This window comes from Sorex araneus, chromosome 11, assembly GCF_027595985.1.
Source record: "Sorex araneus isolate mSorAra2 chromosome 11, mSorAra2.pri, whole genome shotgun sequence".
In the NCBI taxonomy this organism is placed as follows: domain Eukaryota; kingdom Metazoa; phylum Chordata; class Mammalia; order Eulipotyphla; family Soricidae; genus Sorex; species Sorex araneus.
In genome coordinates this window covers 32,612,144-32,637,152 of record NC_073312.1, presented here as the reverse complement: position 1 = coordinate 32,637,152, position 25,009 = coordinate 32,612,144, and the positions used below count along the sequence as shown (strand labels likewise).

The 25,009-nt window shown below is 38.4% G+C and overlaps 1 protein-coding gene across 1 annotated transcript in view; it reads right to left on the bottom strand.

Annotated features, from left to right (window-relative positions):
- Positions 1-19,733, bottom strand: part of NOC3L (NOC3 like DNA replication regulator) — a 28,554-nt gene extending 8,821 nt beyond the window's left edge. Inside the window, exons 1-13 of the mRNA XM_004607351.3 lie at positions 19,599-19,733; positions 18,063-18,270; positions 16,195-16,327; positions 14,340-14,497; positions 13,481-13,531; positions 10,418-10,548; positions 8,482-8,643; positions 8,197-8,290; positions 6,016-6,191; positions 5,464-5,592; positions 3,139-3,270; positions 2,717-2,797; positions 2,300-2,400 (exon numbers count right to left, since the gene is read on the bottom strand). Of these exons, the coding sequence (XP_004607408.2) occupies positions 2,300-2,400; positions 2,717-2,797; positions 3,139-3,270; positions 5,464-5,592; positions 6,016-6,191; positions 8,197-8,290; positions 8,482-8,643; positions 10,418-10,548; positions 13,481-13,531; positions 14,340-14,497; positions 16,195-16,327; positions 18,063-18,270; positions 19,599-19,607 (1,565 nt within the window). The 5' untranslated portion in view covers positions 19,608-19,733. The remainder of the gene's footprint in view (positions 1-2,299; positions 2,401-2,716; positions 2,798-3,138; positions 3,271-5,463; positions 5,593-6,015; positions 6,192-8,196; positions 8,291-8,481; positions 8,644-10,417; positions 10,549-13,480; positions 13,532-14,339; positions 14,498-16,194; positions 16,328-18,062; positions 18,271-19,598) is intronic.
- Between the last annotated feature and the right edge of the window lie 5,276 nt (positions 19,734-25,009).

Sequence of the window (25,009 nt, the reverse complement as noted above, 5' to 3'; positions counted from 1 at the left end):
TCACATGGAGACTACACTCAACAGGAATCTCTGGGGCACTAAGTGAACTAAAACTATTTCAAAGATACTTCTGTCCTTACAAAGAAAGACACTGCTTACAAACAAGCAACTTCCCCAACGAAAGCTTACCAGATGTCCCACACTGTTGCAAGTTTTAAAGGAACTAAGAGAAATCAGTCAGCTTCTGGGGAAACAGACAGTAGGAAAAGGGAAAGGAGGAAAGACCCCTGCTATTTTTAAAAAACACGGAGGGGGCAGACAGCTCAAAGGGCTGTAGCACAGACTGTACATTCAGAAGCCAGGGTTCACTTCCCAGTTGCTGCATGGTCCCCCAAGCACTGCTCGGAAGCACCTCTGAACACCACCACTAAGGCCCAAAACACAAAATTAAAAAAAAAAAAAAATAACTAAGAAAGAAAGAACATGAAGTTTATCCAGTGATAACTGAAATCACTCAACTGTTAAAAATAAAGAACTGTAAGAGCTATTATATATGTCAGCACACACTGTAAGCTATTAAATATAAGGTGTTGGCCAGGCATGTCAGTGGTAGACAGCTATTGATAAAAATATATGAAGGTAGGACCAGTAGCTCAAAGGGCTGGAGCGCGTGCTTTGCATGTGGGAGGTACGGTTTCAGCATGGTCACCCCACGATTCCAAGCACTTGTAAGCAGCCCCAGGGCACTGCCAGATAAAGATCCCTTAAATAATAAAAGATAAAAATAAATAAACAAGTATACCCTTTGATCTGACAACATATGCACACGAGTGTTTCAGGATACATCCAATGCAGCACAGGAGACAGGCCAGGTAAGTCTCCATAGAAATAAAGTACTATACTTTTAAAAAGCAAAGAAAGCTAACATGAATGAAAAGATACCCAGAACAACTGTCAATGACAAAATGCAATCCACAGAATACACATAGCATGATTTCATTTGTGAGAAAGAAGGCCGGAAGGCAGAGTTACATACATAGGAGAATTTGCGTTTTTTTTAAATTTTATACAGTTTTCTTCACCATTTGAGTTTTCTGAATGAGTTTCCCACCCCTCGACCTCCACCCCCAACACATCAGTCATTAGGAAACAGGACTCTGACTCCAAGGGCTGGAGCTCATGCTGTGCACACGGCCACTGCAAGTTCAATTCCCAGTCTGACAGTCCTCACCTCCAGTACGGCCAGGTGTGGCTTGGCCCATGAGAACTACAGGACCCAAGAACTGAACAACCAAACCCCAGCACAAGGCCATGGATCACCAGGACTAGCCTCTGAGCACTACTGGGGTGGCCCCTCCAAATAAGATTAACTGATCAGTGAAAATATAAACACAGTGGTCTCTTGTCTGACTAATCTCCCTCTGTGTTCTTGCAATGACAAAGCCACATTACCTTGGAAGAGCAATCCATTGCCAGAGAGCTTCAGGCATTAGGATGTAACTTCTTATTACTGAGCAGAATCTGCCCTTTCTGTATTTTCCAACCTCTAATTCCTAAAGTATTCCTAAAGCTCTGCTACCCGACACTGGCAGCCACATGTTAAAGCGATCGATACTGAAACATTAGGTGTTAGGTAAATGTGTAAGAAAATACACATATTTTCAAAGATAGGAAGAAAAGAATGTCAATTATCTCGTTAATGTTTTAATGCTATCAAAAACAGTATTCTGGTTAAACTGAGTACAATACAACCTATTAAAAATAATTTCCTTATTACTTTTTAATTTATTTTTCATTTTTTCAATTTTTATTTTTTTCTTTTTGGGTCACACCCAGCAATACATTGGGGTTACTCCTGGCTTTGCACTCAGAAATTACTCCTGGCAGTGCTTGGGAGACTACATGGGATGCTTAGAATCAAACCCGGCTCACCTGCGTGCGAGGCAAACGCTCTACCTGCTGTACTATCGCTCTAGCCCCCTTATTACTTCTTTAATGTGGCTAACAAAAAACTTTCAATACAGAGATAGTTCCCATTACATTTCCATTGCATAATGCTGTTCTATAGGCTACTACAACCTGGAATAACCCCTAAGCATTGCCATGGGGGCCCCAAAACAAAACAAATATTAAAAAATATATAAATGAGAGAAACCAGGGAGATGGTTGAAGGGCTGGAGCCTGGATTCTATTCCTGCATACACACACCCTGAGCATTTCTGGGAGTTGCCTGAGCCCCATAGGTCTAGGAACTAAAAAGAGAACAGAGAAAAACACTAGGCCATCATTTAGTGAGCCCTGTTTGAAATTCATGTGTCTGTTTAGATCCTAAAAAAGCTTTAACCTACACAGCCCTTACTTGGCAAGGCCTTCAAGGACTGCTGGCAGGAGAGGTGACCGCTGGGCCTTCTTCAGTATTCTGAAGTACGTTACAAACACAATGTTCAAAGTCTCTGTGTGCTGACAGAAGAAACAGATGAAAAGATTTTAGTATAACCTGATGTACTTTCTCCTGAGTTACCATAACTGTGACTTCCAAAGCTCCACTTTGCCATCCATCTCCACTCTAAACTTTTCAGGCAATCCAACAAACTTGAATGAAAATACACATCCTCTGGTTTCATGAAGCTGGCACTAAGCACATCATTCCTTACCTAAGACATGTCTAAGCTTCATTAAGAAAACCAAAATTATATAATCATAGTTGAAATAATAAATCTCTAAAAATAATTTTAAACATCACATTTTAAAAGGACAAGAAAGTGAAACTACCTACCAGCTTAAGTTTTTTCTCTGTACTCTCTGAAGCTTCTGCCTCCCGGAGTTCTCGTTCCAGTTTCTCTTCTGCTTTCTTCCACTGAAAAAAAAAATTTTTTTTTGAAAAGATACCATAAGTGAAGAAAAAAACTTTCAGAGACAAGATACATAAATTTTATAAAAACTCTTTCAATAATACCATAGATTGTGAATACAAATCAGATAAGATAGAAAAACGTGTCTTAGAAGCACAAATCCCCACCCATCCAAAAATCTTCATTAATCTTTTTTGCTAATGAAATGTCAATTATATTTATCTAATAAGACATTCCTTTGCAGTACTGTGATCAAAATTCTTTTAAATTTTTAAATGTTTATGCAAATTTTACTATACTTCAACTATTTTAAGCTAAAATTAAATAAACAGTAAATAAATCAAACCTTTCTCTGCATTCTTGATAGAGTTTTTCTCTTTTCCTTGAAAGTCATGAATTTTTTTGGTTTATTAATGTCCTCAGTATCTTTTTTTACTTCTATTTCCTTGATTCTTAGACACAAGAATGTTTTTAACATCTAATATTGATGAAAACAAAAACATACAGTTTAATCTTTGATAAGACTTCTAAAAACTTTATGCTGAAAAATAAGCAATCGGCAATGTTACTTTCTTCCATCATGAAAACACTGAAACATCTTTTATCACATTTCACTCAAAATTTTATAATCTTTTTGCTATATATGATTGGTAATTTGTGCATATGAAAGGACACTTGTATTTGGCTAGTACCAAATTAATGTTATTTTGCAGTTTAATGAATATAAGAAAAACAACATATTACTCAGGGTAGATAGAGACAAATAGCAGATACACCAGAAAAAAGTCTAGATCAAAATGGGAGACTATAACATATATTAGATAATTCTAAACAAGCTTTATTGACAAAACCAGCTTTGGTTTCGCAGAGGACCACTAATCTTCATCTTTTTATTCCCAATTTAAACAAAAAAAAAATGAAAAGAAGAGCTACTCATTGTAAGATAATTTACTTTCCATTAAGCATTAAGTCAATGAGCCTCGAATTCAGCAAACAACAGAATCACCTAGAGCTCTTGTTAGAACACAAATACCTAAGTCCCTTTCTAAATTTCTGAATCAAAGGTCTGAAATGGGAACCCCAAATCTGTACTTCTAGGAGGCCAGAGAGAATGCTCAATGGGCTGTTCACATGCAGAGCTGGGTCGACTACCAGCATCTCACAGTTCCCAAGACTAAGGAATGACCCCGGCACAGAAGTGACTATGAAGTCATTCAGAGTATCAATTTGATTATTTTGTAGGTATTCTAAGTGCTCCTCACCTATAAATTTAAAAATAACTCAAAGAATTCAATGTATTGTCAACTTGTCTTTGTCAAAAAGCACTCTGTGTCAGATGTACACAAAGTAAAAAAAGGACAGTCTCTTCAGTTAATGATACTATGGGGGCTGGAGAGATAGCACAGCGGGTAGGGCGTTTGCCTTGCACGTGGCCGACCCGGGTTCAAATCCCAGCATCCCATATGGTCCCCTGAGCACCGCCAGGGGTAATTCCTGAGTGCAGAGCCAGGAGTAACCCCTGTGTATCGCTGGGTGTGACCCAAAAAAAACAAACAAACAACAAAAAAAAGATACTAGGAAAACCAGCAGGCTATCTGTATGCAAAGTAACATCTCTCACCAGGATCAACTAAAAATGGATGGGAGATTTAAATGTAAACCCTGAAACTTAAAACTCCTAGACAGAAAATGAAAAGGAAACACCTTAACAAATGATCTTAGCAATTAATTTTGGAGTAAGACATCAAAGTGCAGGCAACAAAAGCAAAAGAAGTGGAACTTATATCAAACAGAAAAGCTTCCGCACAGCAAAGGAGAGAATCAACAAACAGAAAAGGCAAGCAATGGAGCAGGAAAATAATATTTGCAAATCATGTCTGATACAAGTTAATAGCCAAAAAACAAATGAACTCATACAACTCTATACCAAAATAGTATAGAATCAAAATATTCTCTTTTATACCGATTACAACAGCAAAATATCTACAGATAATTCAGCAGTTTATCAAGCAGAAGGCTAAAGGTTCTATATTCATATGATGAACTACTATGGCTGACATTAACAACATTGGATATATATAGAGAGAGAAATATATATCCTATGTATTTATATAAGATGAATATATATTTACATACATATATAAAATGAAAATACCTTCTCATCAGCTCGAGAATAGCTTGTATATTATAAAATTATTTTTATTTTAAAATACAAGCAAGTATATATGTCTACATCTGCATAGAAAAATATATACGATACACACCAACTTGTTAAGAGGAATTACTTACTTTTGTAGACTTGAATCACTTTCTCTATTATTTCTATAAAAATTCAGTTCCTCCTAACAACTGAAAATTATGCTTTTTTTTTAAGTTTCATGTTTTGTTTTATTTTTGAGCCACAACATGCAGGATGCTCAGGGATCACTCCTGCTGGGAGTGGGTGACTATATGGGGTGATGCAGATTAAACCTGGGTCATCTGCTTACAAGGGAAGTGCCCGACCCCCTGTACTACTAGTCCCCAATTAACTTTTTGTAACTTAAAAGAAAAGAAGTTGGGGATGTAGCTCAAGTGGAGGAGTACCAGGTATGGTTCCCAAATCACTCTGGGTGCAGCACAATGTCTAAATTAATAAAAAAAGATGAATAGGGAAAAAAAAAAAGGCTTACCTCTGGTCTAACATCATAATTTCTGCCCTTCACAAATCCAGATATCACTTTGATTACACCGAGGGAAGCTTGGCCTAATTTATCTTGTTTAAAGAGCTTCTTGACAGCCTCACAACACAATTCAGATATCTGAAAAATAAAATGTTAACATGACATTTGAGAAATGGTGTTTCTCAACCTCATCACTACTAACATTTTGAGTTAAGCAATTCTTAATTGCAGGGAGGGCTGTCCTGTCTGTACAAAGTAGTGTTAGAGGCCTTCCCGATCCTGACCCATTAGATAGTAGTTATGATGCTTCCCACCTTCAAAGTCACAACAAAAATGCCTATAGACAAAATGTAATGTTTTCTGGGGGAAAAAGGCTGATTAATTCCTATATTGAAAACACATTGGGCTTCTGTGTCATATCTCTTTTTAAAGAGACAATATTTAACAAAGTGACACTATTTCCCAATTAGTTGCCCCAACAGAAATGAAAGGGAAAAATAACGTGGTCTGTAATTTTCTGTTAAGAGTGACAGCCACTACACCTCATTTAGAGCAACATACCGATTTTGACACATCATTCATGAGAGGGACAATCAATACAATGATGTTGTTGTGAAAGTTGAAATGAGGTAATGCCACCAACAGTTCACACAGGCTCTTCACAGCCACCTCTGCCAATCCTTTGTATGCCTTTAAGGAAACCACATTACTTTTCTTCAGTTTCCTTTGCTTCCAGTCTAATCAAAAGATAACTGCAGTTATTTACTTTATTCTTGATGAAAGTTATAACAAGCTTTTTAAAGTTAATATACAATATGAAAATTCAATACACTGTTCTTAAAAGAATTGCTTCTACATAAACAAACAAAAGCAAAAATGTTACTTGTAAAATGTGTTCATATCATCCACCCTGATTCCTGCCATATAATAACAAGAACATTGACTTCCCGTATATTTTGCAAGGTTTATTTATGAAAAGGGTCCCAAGGAGTAAAAAAAAAAAAATGGGTGCAAGGAGAGCAAGATAGCTTAAAGAAATCCTTAGGCTGGGTTCTATTAAGGCTATCGCCAAAATACCAAATTCTAAATCAAGAAGTCTGGGTTCAAATCTTATTTAACCAAACTCTCTGAGCTTCATCTCTTGTATATTCTCCAAGTTCCAAGACTCCAAGACTCTATAGCACTGTTGTTCCTAAAACTTCTTACTAGGGTATGTTTCTCAGGAGATCCTGAAACAATTTAAATTCTCCTTCAAATGAACAGATGGATCACAGTACCCCTTTAATAGAAATGTTATTGAAGATAACCTGGCTTTTCTAAGTTTAGACAATAGCACAAAGACCTCCTTCAACACACACAGAGATGTGAAAAGAGTATAGATGAAATAGTACCTTTGTTTTAAAATTGCTAATATGAATTATATATTACATATGAATATAATTATTTTCCTCAAACCATGTTCACCATAAGAATATTATCTTCTACTTACATAAATCTGGTAAGATTTCACAATGAACAAATTAACAGATAAACAAAATGTGGTATACACATAATTCAGCCTTTTTTTTTTTTTGTCACATCCAGCAATGCTCAGGGGTTACTCCTGGATCTGCACTGAGGAATTACTCCTGGCGGTGCTCGGGGGACCATATGGGATGCTGGGAATCAAACCAGGGTCGGCCAAATACAAGGCAAACGCCCTACCTGCTGTGCTATTTCTCCAGCCCCACAAGTCAGCCTTATAGAAATTCTGACACAAGTTGTAGATCTGGATAAATGAGATTTGAGGATTAAATCTTGAAGACATTATTCTAAGTGAAATCAGGCCAAAACAAAAGAACAAATAGGGGCTGGAACGATAGCACAGCGGGTAGGGCGTTTGCCTTGCACGCGGCCAGCCCGGGTTCGATTCCCAGCATCCCATATGGTCCCCCAAGCACCGTCAGGAGTGATTCCTGAGTGCATGAGCCAGGAGTAACCCCTGTGCATCGCTGAGTGTGACCCAAAAAGCAAAAAAAAAAAAAAAAAAAAAAAGAACAAATAGTGCCATTCCACTTCCTGCTACCCTACCCTATCATACCAACTGGCCTCCTAGTCTTGTGCTCTGATTCCCACTTATCTGATTTTCACCTACGACCCCCACCTGATCCCTGGAATATCCTGGGGGTCTTCAAAAGGCTAAATGGCCCCCAGTTAATAAACACTGAACGAAGTGATTTAATCTCTTGCCCACACATGCCCAACAAAACGTAAAACAAAATGTTTGGTACAAGAATTTGTGATTCCCAATAAATGATCCTTAAGTGCATTTTCAAGGCATTCAATACATTTCAAATTATCCTTCTTCCCTGACTAGCTCCTCAAAAAATGAACAGTAAAATAAAGTTTCAACTATTCATGAATTCAAGAAATTTGTTAGCACTTAGTAGGTAAAAGACTATAAAATAATAATACTAATAAAAATAAAATATAGTGTCTAGTACAAGTTAGGCATAATTTTAAGTGCTTTATATCTACAGATTAGTTTACTTCTAAAGTAAAATAAGTAAGTATTATTATTCTTCTTCCCATTTTAGAAAAACTGAAACACAAGGAGATTAAGTTATTTTCCCATTGTAAAAGTATTAAATGATGGGCCAAGATTTAAACCTCAGAAGTCTCAACACACCACACTGGGGAGAGAATTCACCTTCCTCACCAAAACTATGTATATTACATATGCTAAAGACACATTTAATATACCTTTAATCATTTGTTCCAGGTTCTCCAAATAAAACTTGTATTGGCTAACTAGGCCTTCTTCAAATTCTCTTAGCTTTTGAGTCTCTTTGCGGATCTGAAAAGATCAAAAAAGACCAACCTCTTTTTAAAATCAAAAAATAAAATACTTAAATTAGCAGAAAATGTGAATGCCTAGTATATACCTAGTCCTATTAAAAACAAAAAGCCAAAAAGCCATACCATTCTCTCACTCTATCTCTCCAAAATCTTATGTTTCTCTGTGTAGTAATCATTTTGAGCAATTACCTTGATTGATTTTTCTGCTTCTGTTAGGGGTCGTATTTTATATGAAGGAGTAATGTCCTTAAATAACTCCATTAGAGAAACTACTGCCAGCTTTCGAATAGTAACAGCCACATCAGGATCCTGTTCCATGAGCATGGAACGTATTTCTTTCAATTTTTTAATCTGTTTTGAAAAAAGAAGTATAAGACTAGATTAATCATAGTAAAACACTTGTGAACAAAAGACAGTAATCTCAAATCTGACCCAAGTGGAATTCACACCCTAACTCTTAACTTAGACAAGGCACACACAACTCTAGTCATTGTAAAAATTATCAACATAAATCAATATAGTTGTGAACTAATCATATTTATAAAAGGCTAATCGTATTTTTTAGGAGTAACAGACAAAACCAGCAAAACCACTCCCACAGGAGCTGGGGGGTGTGGGGCCCATGGAGAACACCCAAATTAATCATATTTTGTTAAAGAAATTAAAAACATGGTGCCAGCACCTATTTGTATGAAATGTGTATGAGTATCCAGAGTTAGTGATAAGATCTGGTTCCAACATAGTGGTTGGTAAAGTCTATAGAAAGAGCTAAGGAAATAGTACAGGCATCAGAGTCACATGCTTTGCATGCACAGGACCCCAGTTGGGATCCCAGCTCCCTGAGCACTACCGAAGTGGCCCTGGTTTTCCCCAGAATGGCCCAGGTCGAAGCACTAAACTGTCTGGCCAAGTATGAATGGCCCCTGGTCCCCTGAGAACAAATCACCTGAATTTTTTAAGGCTCAATTTTTTTTAGTTATAAGATCAATAGCTCTTGTTAATATTTTTATAAAAAAAAAAAAAAGACAGAGGAGAAATATTCCATAACCCCCTAAAAATGGGGGGAGAGGAGAGCAGGAGGAATAGAGGGAGGAAGACCCTTCCAAGTAGTATTCAGGCTCACCCAGCCAGTCCGAATCCACCAACTGTGCCAGCAGTTCAGTGCTGCTGATGCAGTGCTGCCCAAAAGGACCACCCTGATCACCCTGCAGTGCCCAGAGACCTCCAAGGCCAACACAGGTGTACCTGTCCCTGCTCAAGGGATCATGCTGTGCATGATTTAAGGGATCATCTAGGGATCACACCAGGGTCTGATCATCTAGGAATCATCTAGGGACCAAATTAGGGATCATTTAAGGATCAAACTATAGCAAACTTAATCCCTCAGGTCCCCCCCACATATAATAGTTTCCAGAATTAAATCTATTTTATTACTCAATATAAATCATTTTGTCACTTAGTAAACAAATATTTGCCACAATAGACTACTAAGAATGACAAAATAACAAGAATAAATAGTAACTTTATATGACTTCATGTATTATTTTACCATTCATACTGAAGTTTTAAAATAAGTACAATCCTCTTTTTTTTAGAGATAAACATTACCTATACTCTAACATACAGTATTCAACAAAGTCAAGATTAAATGTCAGGTTTCATTAGTGTCGAAACTGTTAAACCTTCATCACAATACATATAACTCATAGATAATTTATTACAACTCTCAGGTCTGTTTCACTTAAAATATCTTCTACTTGCAACTAATCTCACTTACTTCTGTATACCAAATTATCATTAAAAACTCTACAGACTACTCAAGCAGATTCACAAGTAGGCTCATCCTTCCTGATAAAATTAATTTCACACTTAAACTTTCTGAATTAGATTCAGTCTAATATCTTCCTTTAGAGGTGAGGAAAAATAGATTGAAATAGTGATAAATCACAGAAAAAAATTAAGTTTAGACCACAGAATTAGGCTAAGTTTTGCTGTACTCCAATTTTAACAGTAACTATGTTTATCAATGCTTTTTCCTTTTTAATGTAAATTCATAAAGAAACTCTTCAAATACTATTTATAACTTATCTAGTAAGAGGAGTTTAAAGAAATTAATGCTACTTACATTATTTTCTGGATCTGATAATATTGCAGATGCTAAGGCTGCAATATGCATTTTCTTTTCCTGTAGTTTTTTCTTCCTTTCAATTAAGTGTTCTTCTAATGTCAATTCTCTAATGGGTTCTTCAATGATCTCTGAAACAATAAGCAATATACCTTAATGAGATTTTACAGTAATATTTCTTTGAGTACTTGCCATTAGGTTATTACAAAGTATCCTCTCAAAAAACCTATGAAGTAGGGGCGGAAGAGATAGCACAGGGGTCGGCGTTGCAAACAGCCAACTCAGATTTGATCCCTGGCACTAGATATGGTCCTCCAAGCCCCTGCCAGGAGTGATTCCTGAGCACGGAACCAGGAGAAAGCCCTGACCAATGATGGGTGTTGCTGACCCCCCACCTCACACCCTCCAGAACCCAAAATAAACCTATGAAGCATGTCCTACCATTACCCCACTCTGTACAAGGAAACTGAGACTAACGGAAAGTAATCTGTCTACACGCATACATGACAGAAATGGGATTTCAACCATGGAAGTCTAAATCAGGAGTTCCTATTCTTTGTGTTTGTATGTAGGGGTCACTCCCACCAGGAATGGGGATCAAAGTGATGCCAGGGATTAAACCCAAGGTTCCCTAATACAAAGCATGCTCTACATCCTTTTGAGCCAGCTCTCTAGCCAAGGTGGTAATATTCCGAAATATCCTAATCAGTCTGTTAGTAATTCATTATGAATTAAAAAGGGCAAGCTACGGGATTTTTTTTTTTTTTTACTTTTAAAAAATAACAAATATATTGGGGGCTGGAGCGATAGCACAGCGGGTAGGGCGTTTGCCTTGCACTCGGCCGACCCGGGTTCGAATCCCAGCATCCCATATGGTCCCCTGAGCACCGCCAGGGGTGATTCCTGAGTGCATGAGCCAGGAGTGACCCCTGTGCATCGCCGGGTGTGACCCAAAAAGAAAAAAAAAACAAAAAACAAATATATTATTTTATAGCTCTAAGTTAGAAATCTGTCATAGGTCTTACTGAATTAAAAATCAAGATCTCTTCAGTGCTGCATTCCTTTCTGGAGTCTAGTAGAGAATGTGTTTGCCTCTTATACAGGTAGGACTAAGATCCTGATTTTCTACATGGTTGTAAATTAAGGGTCATTTCAAGCATAAGGCCATTGTGTTTCATGGCCTCTTTCTCTATAGTCATAACTATAAGCAGCTTTTCCATTCATACAAATCTGACTCCCATTTTAATACATAATATTGAAAGTCACTCATTCTCAAATATTGTATAATCTCATCATTTTTCTTCCTTTTCCAAGAATTTCCTTAGAAGCATTTTTGAACTTTTCTGAGTGGTTGGACTTGGAGACTATTATATGGGTGGGAAATGCTACTGCATGATCATAGAATGTAACATTGACAGTTTCTACTTTGGAAATTTTATTAGGATTATTGTTGTGACCTAATACAGAACAGATTTTTTTACTAAAAAAAAAAAATAAGCATATTTTATTTTTAGAACATTTTTATAATTACAAATTAATGAAAAGCATGTTGTTTTTCCATACATCAAATCCATACACCCTATCATTTATTTTATATACTTTAATTTTATCTAAAGCACTGTGATTTCAAATATTTTTAATGATAAGGTTTCATGCATACAATGCTTCAACACAACACCTCCATCAGAGAATCTGTTCCCCTCTACCATTGTCTCAGTGTTCCCCATCCTGTGCCCCCTTCGACTTTTCCCATCCCCATATGTTAAGCTTCTGTAGCATGGTTAGTTTTTGTGATAGTCCTATGAGTATTTTTAAAATACGTATTCTATCTTTATTTAGCATAAAGTTCCATATATCTATAAAATTTTATATCACTATATTAATCAGGTTCTTGACGTTTTCATTTATTTTTGGCTATAAAATTTTTCAGATTTAAACACATATTTTAGAGATAATGTACTAAAATTTATATTCTATTTTTGATTGTGAATTCTATAATCTTGGGGGAGAGGAAAAGCACTATATGAACCTAAACTATGTTATATGTAATCAGTGTCCCTAAATATAAATAAAATAAATTCAAAATGAAAAAATGTTTACATAGTATCACAAAAGCATCCCATTAGTTGTTGCCATTTACTCTCCTTGCTTTATTTTATTTTTTCCTATATAATTTTTTTTTACTTTTTTATTGAGTCACTGTGAGCTATACCCTTATAAAGCTGTTCATGATTGGATTTCAGTCATACAGTATTCCAACACCCATCCCTCCACCAGTGTACATTTACAAATATGGGTGTTCCCAGGTTCCCTCCCATCACCCCCCTCTTCCTAGCCCCAATCTAAATTTTTTTTAAGTATGAAATACTATCCTTTCTTCTTAACACTATCAGTCCTGACAACAAGAAAAATTGTCCCCCATAAGAATACAGGTAATAAACATAATTTGCAATTGTAAGATGTACGATGACTAAAAATAAATGGTTGACTTGTAATTTCATTTAAGCTGTATTAATAAGGTTTGCTAAGTACAACTAGAATTTGACCAGTTTAAATCCCAGGCCTGTAGTTTCAAACAATAAAATGTTTTCATTTGAACTCTGATTACAACTACTCTGGCTATTAGAAACCCAGAAACAATACCTAAAAATATATAATTACGCCAATCATATTTGTAAATTAAAGCTAAAAACTTATTTGCAGGCAAGTCCTTTCCTTATAATTAAAAGAATTCAAAATAGTTTATAAGACTCTCCAAGAATACCTGGTTATTACCAATATAACTGCATAAAATTTTACATAATCAAAAGTGTGAAAATGTTTAAAATAATCTTGAAATGATCAGTATTCCAAACTCCAATTTTAATATTATCAAAAATTAACTCATTGGTGGAGGGATGAGCATTCCGTCATTGTATGATTGAAACTCCAACATGAAAGTTCTGTAACTGTACCTCACGGTGATCCAACAACAAAATTAACATATATTTAGTATTACAAACTACTACACAGAAAATGAAATTTCAATGAACAATTTAGTAACTGCTAATATGCACCCATTACCTTCTTCAAGTTCCATCTCTTCTTTGTCCTCATCATCTTGATTTTCACTAACTATAAAAGAAATATGCATATTAAAAATGTGACAGTAGGGCTGGAGCGATAGCACAGAGGGTAGGGCATTTGCCTTGTATGCAGCTGACCCAGGTTCTATTCCCAGCATCCCATATGGTCCCCCGAGCACCCCCAGGATACTTCCTAAGTGCAGAGCCAGGAGCAACTCCTGAGCAACACTGGATGTGACCCAAAAAGAAAAAAAAAAAGTGGCAGTATACTTCAGTGGTAACATTACAGAGAAAAGCAGGAAGTGATCAGTGTAAAACTCCAAAAAGCACTTTTCTGAGAAGAGGAAGCAATTAGTGATTAAGGGATGAAGCAATTAGTGATTAAGTGATGCAAGCTTCTAAGTTTCTGGTATTACTTGTTTCTTAACAGGATAATAGTTTTATAAATGTGTCTATTATAACATTTAATTTCTGGACTTTTTTGTGTTGTATTTCACAATAGAGGTAGGAGCAAGAAAAAAAGGGTAAAAGGTGACTGATTTGTTCTAACTTTACAAACAATAGAATTTCATGAAACATTCTGAAAATGTCACCCTAATCCTGTAGCTTGCACTGGACTCAAGAGTGCAACAAGCAACTTAGAAGATCATAGGTTTTTCTGCCCAAAATTATCACTCCTGCTAGATAATTAACTGTAGCTACATCTGTTTTAGAGGTATAGGTATGACTAGGTAAACCTATACAAACTGCATAGGTTATTTTATTTCATTCTAATTACAACTGCCTTTTCAATGAGAATAACATGACACCAACAAAAACCAGTATTTTTAACTAATGCACAAGCTGTTTATATTCACCTGGCTTCTCCCTGGTCTGTGGGATTATTCCACTTTTGTCTTTGATAGGAAGCAAGTGAATCAGTTCCTTCTCTGGTGCAGTTTGAAGAGTTCTTGGTATTTTTTCATATTTATCTATAACACTCTCATGCTTTCGTTTCTTGGCATGAACAGGCTCACTGAAGAAAAAAAGAGAATCAAAATAAACCCAGAGATCTATCACTTTAAAAGTACAGAGAGGGGCTGGAGTGATAGCACAGCAGGTAGGGCATTTGCCTTGCACACGGGCGACCCGGGTTCCATTTCCAGCATCCCATATGGTCCCCTGAGCACCGCCAGGGGTAATTCCTGAGTGCAGAGCCAGGAATGACCCCTGTGCACCTCCAGGTATGACCCAAAAAGCCAAAATAAATAAATAAATAAATAAAAGTACAGAGAAATGAAGCACAAGCCAAAACTTCAACAGGTGTACAGATTATTAACTAACCAAGTATACAGCAGATATCCAAATTGTAAATGAATAATATATAGCAGAGACTCAAACTATTGTTACATCTCGTTATCTTTACATTCAAAACAAACGTAAAATCCACACCATTTTTTTCTTAAACTTTCTGTTTTAAAAAAAATGTTTTATAACTAGTGTGAATGCTTAGATGCTTTAGGAGTACAGTGTGATACCAGGCCTACCACCAAGCTGCCAATAACCCTCCACTATAAACCACATGATTCTTCTCTTTCACTTCTGTCCTTAGGTAACCTCAGTTGGTTGCTGTTGTTTTTTAAATTTTAGGGCTATTCCCAAATGTGCTCAGACTTACTCCTGGCTCTGTCCTCAGGGATGACTCTTAGTGGTGCTCAGGGGACCATATGCGGTTCTAGGGATCAAACCCAGGTCAGCCATGTGCAATGCAAGCCATTGTTAATAACTCTCCAGCCTGTAACTTAAGTTTTCCTGTCAAAGTCTAAGGGCTGGATTTCATTAGACACTGTCTATAAAGCGGATTCTTTCTGAAAAATATTCCACAGGGCCAGGTGTAACATTTCACTATTTTAATTTTCTAAAAACATTGGGCCACAGTAATAATACAGTAGGTACAGCATTTGCCTTGCACATGGTGAACCTGTGTTTGATCCCCAGCACTGCATATGATTCCCCCAGCACTGCTAGAAGTAACTTCTGCGTACAGAGCCAGGAGTAACCCCTGAGCATTGCTGGGTGTGACCCAAAAAGAAAAAAAATAAACCCTTTAGAATACAGCATGGACTATGCAGTCCAAAAGATCTAAGCTTAAATTTCAGATCCATTACATATGATTGTAAAAAAAGCATCAATTTCTTCTCTGTAATGGAAATAATAACCACCGATTATGGTAAGAATTTAAATTCTGTCAAAAAGAACTCAGAACTGTTTTGCCAATTCTTAAACAGGGTCCATTTACTCTACATCTCAATACTCAGACTCAAAAAGCAGGTGATCTCTAAATTTTTAAAGAGAAGTCATTTTACTCATGAACTTCCTTTATTTAGATAATAAGGGGCAGGAACGTAGCTCTGGGGCATATATAAGCACACACACCTTATATGTTTGAAACCTGGGTTCAATCATCAACCCAAACTCATAGGGTTTACTCTTTGTAAACGTGGTATTCAGAGCTGATCATCTTATAATAAGCACCTAAGAAAAATTTGGGACGAATGTCTTAACACTAAAAGGATGTACAATAACTTAGATTTAAAAAGGTATGAACCAATAATTCTGAAACAGTGTTTTAAATCAACATGATCTCAATAAATAAACAATAACAAAGCTTTACAAAAGTTTTAAGAAAAGGGAAAGGAGGAGAATAACAAATGATTGTAAGTGAAGTATCACCTAGAAGAAAGATCTCTTGTTAGAAATGATGCTCTTTGTCCTAAATCCTTCATTAACTGTAAATCATCTTCATCCATCATGTCTAAAGGAAGTGCTTCCTCTTCTTCCTCCTCTTCCCACTGGATCCTTTTGCCTGTTTCACCAAAACAAACCAAAAACTCAGAAACAAATACTATAGATGCAGAACTCTCCATTTATGTGTCTATAATAGAAATGCTTAAATTTTCTGAATCCATTATTTCTAAATGAAAGCACCACTGACATGGAGAGAAAAATTCCTGTTGTACTGATTTGTTCTAAACCAGGTAAAATTTTGACATCTCTGATCCCTGAAATCTAAATGTCAGGAGCCTTCCCAGGTCATACAAGTAATTTAGATGAAGACATACAAATGTCTCCACAGTCCCTTAGCTCCTTCTGATTCTCAATGACTTTCAATTCCATCCTACTGCCCTCCTCTTCAGGGACGACATATCACTAATCTTACTGCTTAGCCTATTCTGGTCACATTCTTCCAGCTCCCCTTTGATTAATTCCACTACATTTAGCAAGTATGTACATACTTGCTTGTATTCTCTGATACACATTTTTCATCCCTCTCAGAGACCCAGGCAAGCTATCCTGTCTGCACGGAAGAGCCTGGCAAGCACCCCGTGGCGTATTCGATATGCCAAATACAGTTAACAACAACAGGTCTCATTTCCCTGACCCTGAAAGAGCCTCCAATCAATGGGAAAGATGAGTAAGGAGAGCTGCTAAAATCTCAGGGCTGGGACGAATGGAGATGTTACTGGTGTCCACTCAAGCAAATCGATAAACAATGGGATGACAGTGATACAGTGAAACATTTCCCTTATCAATACACAAACCTTAACTCCTCTGACCACTCAAGTTCCTACTGTCAATTTGTACTGTCTTCATTTCCATGCTTAAGCTGAACAGTTATCACTCAAAACATTTTCTTGCCAACATTCTCAATACTTTTCTACAGCTTAGGTACTTACCTCTAATAAAGTTCCAATTAAACATTACTCTAACTTCAGGGCCGGAGGGATAGTACAGCAAGTAGGGTTTCTGCCTTGCACACAGATGGCCCAGGTTCAATCCCCAGCATCCCATATGGTCCCCAAGCATTTCCAGAAGTAATTCCTTAGTACAGAGCCAGGAGTAACCCCTGCGCATTGCCAGCTGTGACCCCGCCCCCAAAATAAATTAAAAAATCATTCTAACATTCTAACTTCTCTGCCCCTCAATCTCTTCATTTGTGTTCTTTAAGATACTATGAAGGTACCAACAACACTGTAGAAGAACTGGTGTCAAAGTGGCCATATTCTTTACCTGTCTTGAATCATCTGGAGTAATCCAGAAAAAAAAAAAAAAGACCCCACCATTATAGTTCAATTTCACTCCAAGTTTTCATATTCAAAAAAAGGTCAGACACTTCAAAATCAAGCAAACCTTGGCAATGCTGTGAAGAAAGTGCAAGTGAGTGAGAAAGTGGCAGCACTAGCATGAGGCTCACTTATGTATATGGGCTACTCCGAGTTAGTTTCCTCAGGTATGCCTTCAAATCTGCTCTCTGGACAAACTAAAACAGAGTATTAATTCATTCTCACAATGAAACCTGAAGTGTTTTCTTGTACAAATGAACCAAAATATCCATAGAACAACTATTCTTAACCTTTCCTAGTCTTAGGGAGATCTGAAAGCAAGAATGATTACAAGAGAATTATTTTTATGAAGCTCTGAACTCAAGGCCTCAAAGGCTCCTAAGCAAAGCATGTGCTCTACCACTGAGATGCATCCCTGGCTATGAAAGCATATTTTGGAACAAATCAATAGAAACAAGGGCACCTGTACATAATTACCTGGTCGTTTTTCCTTTGGGTCCTCCAATGGAATGGGTTTTTTAGATACAGCATCTTTTACAGCTTGCCTTAATTTCCTCTGTTCTTTACGATACTTCTTGAGAGTACTTTGTTGCTTAAACTGCTTATTTTTTAGCTTGTTCTCAAGTTTGACTTTACTTGTCTTTATCAATTTCCGGAAGCTTGGGACCTGTTTTTTATTTCTTCTCTAGAAAACAACCAAAGTTTACATTATTATTTAGATAGGCTAAAGAGAACTTAATATAAAGTTCATTACGGTAATTCCATAGTTCTAATATCTCACTGCCATGGATCTTGCATATAAGAGCTATATCCCACAGATGAGCACTAGAGCTTCAATTCTTAAACAGATCTTCCTCCAATACAAAGCTGTCCAGAAATCACGCAAGGAGGGGCTGGAGAGATAGTACAGCGAGTAGGGCTTTTACCTTGCATGCGGCTGACCCAGGTTTAATTCCCAGCATCCCATACAGTCCCCTGAGCACCGCCAGGAGTAATTCCTGAGTGCATAGCCAGGAGGAACCCCTGTGCAACGCTAGGTGTGACCCAAAAAGCAAAAAAAAAAAAAAAAAAAAGAAATCACACATCTAGCCATCTAGTGGTGAGTGGTTATCCAAGGCCAACTCGATACATTGGGAGAACAATCTGTTTGCTCAGCAAACTCCAGCAAAACGTTAACAATGAAATTACTACAGCTTTCGGGCTTGAGCTATATTGTACAGCAGGTAGGCTGTTGGCCTTGCATTCAGCAAACCTGAGTTCTATCCCCAACATTCCAGATTGTTTCCGGAGATAATTCCTGAGTACAGAGCCAGGAGTAATTCCTGAGTACAGAGCCAGGAGAATCCCTGCGTGTGATCCCAAAAGCAAAAAAAATAATAATAAAATAAAACAAACACTAGAATGTCATGTTGTTTTACTAGTTCTAAAGTGCTCCAACATTATCTTCAGCACAAGCCAACTACGTGATTGATGGCTGCTACCTTCCACATATATTAATGAGGCTAAGGCTTGTGTGACTTGTCAAAAACCATTAAGGAAGGCAAAATCGAACCCCGGCCTCTGAATACCTTTTTTCACATCCAATGACGCCCGCATTCGGTAACCCAAGCACCAAGGCTAGTTCTCACCCTCCCAAAATTAAAAAGACGTACTCGTCTCCAATCGGGGCCCTGCTTCTCCTCGAAAAATACGGGGCTTAGAAAGAAAAAAAAAACAACTCAGGCAACACTTCAAAGTCCGCAATCCTACGGATGTATCCTCCGTGTCGGCCTCACCTCGGCCCCGTGCAGCGGTGTGTGAGCCGCAGGGGCCACCAAGAAAGAGTCTTATGCAAAGAGCTCACTGTGTGTGGGTCCTGGAAAGTCAAAACCTGGAACCTAGGCCACCACCCCACCTCACCTCCCCCCCCCCCGCCACTCGCCCTAGGACAAGAATCCACCTAAATTCTGCATCGGTAGCAGCTTCAGCCAAAAGGACCTTAAGACGCGGGGCCACACTACTGCGGACACTTACCGCCTTCATCTTTGGATCGGAAACGGGTCCAGGGGTAGCAGGTTCACCCGGGAAAGGGGCAGATCAGGAATCCCTAAAGATGAAACACGTGAGGAAACAGCCACCCTCCGCAGGCGGAAGCCGCTGCTGGCCCCGCCCCTTTCTCCGCTGCCGGAAGTGAGGGCGGGACTTCCGCAGAAAGGCGGGGACGCGGCGTTCCTCAGAGATGGCTAGCGACCGCGACCGGCCTCTCCGCTGGGTGCTTCGAGGCGAGCCAGCTCAGAGCACCCAACTCAGGGCAGACAGTGGGTGGCGCCGGGGGAACCTCAGAATAGGTGTCCCGTGGTCTTGGGGAAATCGTTCTCTTCCTCTCCGAACGGACTGGCTTGTTTTCGGGCTCCGGACTGCATCTTGTGCCTTCTGAATTTTTAGTGGTCGTCATTTTTGTCACCTGGGTTCCTTCGTAAAGCGGTCAGAGAAGCTTATAAATGACTCTGGGCTGCTTTGTGGGACGGTTTCCATGGCACTGTCTAAAGATTCTTGAAGTCTGATTTGAAGCATATTTTGCCTCACATTTAGTCATTGTCTGATAGTGACAACTCTGAGATTCATCTGTATATTTAAGTATTTCGCAACTCTTGTATCTGCTTCCACTTGTCTGCTCAGAAATCCTACCAGAGCATTAAGGTTTAACTGCAGTAACCGTGCAAGAATCAGAACACGTCCTTCAAAATTTTCTTATCTCAGAGACTCCTTTGCTGAATCGATGTAAGATTTCCACTTAAGACTATGGAGCGATAGCATGGCGGGTAGGGCGTGTTTGCCTTGCACATGGCCGACCTGAGTTCGATTCCCAGCATCCCATATGGTCCCCCCAGCACCACCAGGAGTAATTCCTGAGTGCAGAAACAGGAGGAACCCCTGTCCATCGCATGACGGGGGGGGGGGGGGGGGGGGGAGACTATTAGACTATAACCTGAAAGAAGAAGGTAACTTGAACCCGTCCTGACATTAATCCAGGCCTAGCTGTGTGTGGGGGGGTGGGGGGGGTGGGGTGGGGATGACATAGCGACCTGAGACTCAGAAGAGTCTGGTCTCCCCAGTATGTGGTGGTTTTAAAGAGGATCAAAGGACACCTCCCAGTTTCATGATCCCTTTTCAAGAACCGAAAGTCCCATAACATGTGGATCTTCTCTTTCCTTCCCGTACAATTGTCCTCATTTCCCCCCTTGCTCATTCTCTTACACATGCATACTCTCAAGCAGCAAGGCTTGTCCCACTAGAGTATTACTTCATCACACAAATTGAAAACATTAGCCTTTGCCCTTCCCAAAGGCCTGAATTCCTTCCCAGACATAGCAGTTTATCTGTGGTCACTCCCATCACATCTTTCTCTTCAGTCCCCAAGGGTGAGATATCCTCATTTCAGTTCAAAACCAATTTCTTTGGACTCCTATATCATTAATTATCCCCTCTATGCCTATGTTCTTCCCTCCACAAGGCATAGATCCTGCTCTCCACCCATTCATATATTTGAATGTTTTCCATCCTTAAAATCATTTTCTAATGACTCTTCTCTTTATTCCTGCTTTATTTTCTCAGCCCATACTTTGTCTTCCTTTCAAAACTAGTATTCTTGTTTTTCAACTTCCTTTTCCTTATTACCCTAAGCCTGTGGTAGCTATTTTAGGGATGAATACCCTTAGTCCTTTAAAACTTATAATCTACTAAAATCTCTAGCTCATTTTGTGTGTGTTAGGGAAGGAGTTGAAATAGTTTTATTGAGGGAGGATACTAATTCCAAGGAGAGAGAGAGACAGACAAACAGACAGACAGAAGGGGGTAGATGGGGGGTGAAAAAATAAAGGAAATTCACCCCTTAAAGGACATTGGACTCCAGGGTGGGGTGCTGTAAAGGAGAGTCTATGCACCCAGAATTGGGATGTGGGTTGACCCTACAATAAAGTGCAAGTGCATTTTTAAACAATTATTGTGAAACTCAATGTCTTCCATTTTAAATTTGAACAGACTATTATTTGACAGCAGTTTCAAAATGGAGGTTTACATACTGTGAACTTAAATAAGATATCTTAATGAGGGTTAGTCAAGGGCTTTTATTAGATTATCAAAATTGAGGAATCAGGAATATATTCAGGGGAAGTTTGACCAGCTTTACTCTGGAAAGGCATCTTCACTGTTAAAAGAGTAACATTATGTGTCATGGAATGAAAGGAAATAAACAATCTTGACATTACAGTGATTAAAAACAGTAGAATAAGTTTTAAATGGATTTCTGGTTTTCATTTTAGAATTTGAAGTGTCAAACTTTTCCCAGTTCTGATAGATACAGAACTACAATAGTTCTGACTGTTGTGATTATCTATGCCTCAAAAGAGTCAAAATACCAAGGTTATTAAACTTTTTTCTCACTCTACTTTCTCTTAGTTGGTTTTTTTTTCTTTGATCTTCCCATTTCTTTGCCTTCTGATCAACAATAAGAATCAAGAAAACATTAGCTTCATTTCCCCACAAGTATATGTATTTTTCTACATGACTTTCACAAATCAGGGCCAGCCTAGTTCCAACTCTAGACCTGTGTTTTCCAACCTTTCTCTGTTCCCCTCCAGACCTTGTTCCATTCTTGTGACAATCCTGCCTGCCAATTTGCTCCTATGCCTTGACCCCCCATTTATGCAATTTTCACCTGTGGCCCTCTCAAAAAACGAAACTTGTGACCCCAGGATTATTCCAAGGAGGCCTCAGGTGAAAGTCTCATAAATAAGGGTCATGACACAAAATTAAGGGGTCAGCTAATCAACAAGGAGGTGACAGGAAGGAAACAAGTTTGAAAATAGACCACAGAAAAAGAGAGACACTGTTCTAAGCAATGCAAGCACTTTCAGACCAGGAAGAGAGATCTAAAATGAAATTTTCCTTTTTTTTTCTCTTTTTTTCTTACTATTTTTTTATTTTTAATAGTGAATCATCGAGAAGTACAGTTACAAACTTATGAACTTTCATGTTTGCATTTGGTTTACATCCCTCCACCAGTGCCCATTCTCCCCGACCAACAATCCCAGTATCATTCCCACCACTGCCACCTCAACCCCCACCACCCCACCCTGCCTCGGCAAAAAGAGAGAACCCTTTTGTTCTCTCTCCTGTTGTAGTTTGTTGTAGTTTGCAATAGAGTTATTGAATGGCCATCATGTTCAGTCTATAGTCTACTTTTGGTATGCAGCTGTCAGCCTGCGTGGGTCTTCCCCAAATTCTCTACTAGGTGTTCCCTTCTCTTTTTCTGCTGCCTTTATCCCCAGCATGTGAGGTCAATTTCCAAGCTGTGGGGCAGACCTCCCGGTTCTTATCTCTACTACTCCTGGGTGTCAGTGTCCCATTCTGCTACTTTATATTCCAGATATGAATGTGATCTATCTATGTCTGTCTCCTTCTTTCTGACTCATTTCACTCAACATGATACTTTCCATGTTGATCCACTTATATGCAAATTTCATGACTTTGTCTATTCTAATAGCTGCATAGTATTCCATTGTATAGATATACCAGAGTTTCTTTAATCAGTCATCTGTTTTGGGGCATTCTGTTTTTTTCCAGATTTTGGCTATTGTAAGTAGTGCTGCCATGAACATAGAAATGCAGATGTCATTTCTACTATACCTTTTTGCCTCTCCGGGATATATTCCCAGGAGTGGTATTGCTGGGTCAAATGGGAGCTCAGTTTCTAATTTTTTGAGAATTGCCCATACTGTTTTCCAAAAGGGCTGAACCAGTCAGCATTCCCACCAGCAGTGAAGGAGAGTCCTTTTCTCCCCACATCCGGTAGCTTTCGCTTTTTGGATGTGAGCCAGTTTCTGTGGTGTGAGATGGTATCTCATTGTTCTTTTGATCTGCATCTCCCTGATGATTAGTGATGTAGAGCATTTTCTCATGTGCCTCTCAGCCATTTAAACTTCTTCTTTGGGGAAGTTTCTGTTCATTTCATCACCCCATTTTTTGATTGGGTCAGCAGTTTTTTTTCTTTTGGAGTTCAACCAGTGCCTGTATATCCTTGATATCAACCCCTTATCGGATGGGTATTGGGTAAATCTCCTTCTCCATTCTGTAGACTGTCTTTGTACTTTTGTCACTGCATCTTTTGAGGTGCAGAAACTTCTTAGTTTAAGGTAGTCCCATTTATTTATCTCTGTTTTCATTCGCTTAGCCAGTGGCGTGTCATCTTTGAAGATACCATTGGCTACAATGTCGTGGAGGGTTTTGCCAACCTTTTCTTCAATTTACATTAGGGATTCTGGTCTGATTTTGAGTTCTTTAATCTATTCTGATCTGACTTTTGTACATGGTGATAGGTGGAGATCTGAGTCCATGTTTTTGCATATAGCTGTCCAGTTTTGCCAGCACAATTTGTTAAAAGATGATTTCCTTGCTCCACTTCACATTTCTTACTCCCTTATCAAAGATTAGATGATCATATATTTGGAGAGGTGTGTCAGAATATTCAACCCTGTTCCATTGGTCTGCGGCTCTGCCTTTGTTCCAGTACCATGCTGTTTTAATTACAGCATGGTAATTACAAACAGCTTTGTAGTAGAGTTTGAAGTTGGGGAGATTGATACCTCCCATTTTCTATTCCCCAAGAATTGATTTAGCTATTCATTGAGGCTTATTGTTCCATATGAATGTCAGGAGTGCTTGTTCCATTTCTTTGAAGAATGTCGAGGGTATCCTTATAGGAACCGCACTGAATTTGTACAGTGCTTTGGAGAGTATTGCCATTTTGACAATATTAATTCTTCCAATCCATGAGCAGGGGATATGTTTCCATTTCCTCGTGTCCTCTTATTTCTTGAAGTAACATTTTGTAGTTTTCATTATACAAGTCCTTTACCTCTTTAGTTAAGCTGATTCTGAGGTACTTGATCTTTTGAGGCACAATTTTGAACGGGATTGCTTTTATCGTGTCGCTTTCTTCTCTCTCATTATTTGCGTATAGGAAAACCATGGACTTTTGGGTGTTGATTTTATAGCCAGCAACTTTACTATACAAGTCTATTGTTTCTAAGAGTTTCTTGGTCGAGGTCTTAGGGTTCTCTAAGTATGGTATCATATCATCTGCAAATGATGAGAGCTTGATTTCTTCCTTTCCTACCTGAATGCCCTTAATACCCTTTTTCTTGCCTAACCACTATTGCAAGTACTTCCAGTACTATATTGAACAGAAGTGAAGACAGTGGGCATCCTTGTCTCATCCCTGACCTCAGTGCGAAGGCTCTTAGTTTTTCCCCACTGAGGATGATGCTTGCTGTAGGCTTGTAGTAGATGGCTTTGACTACATTGAGGAAAGTCCCTTCTATACCCATTTTGGCGAGAGTTTTCATCATAAATGGGTGCTGGATCTTGTCAAATGCTTTCTCTGC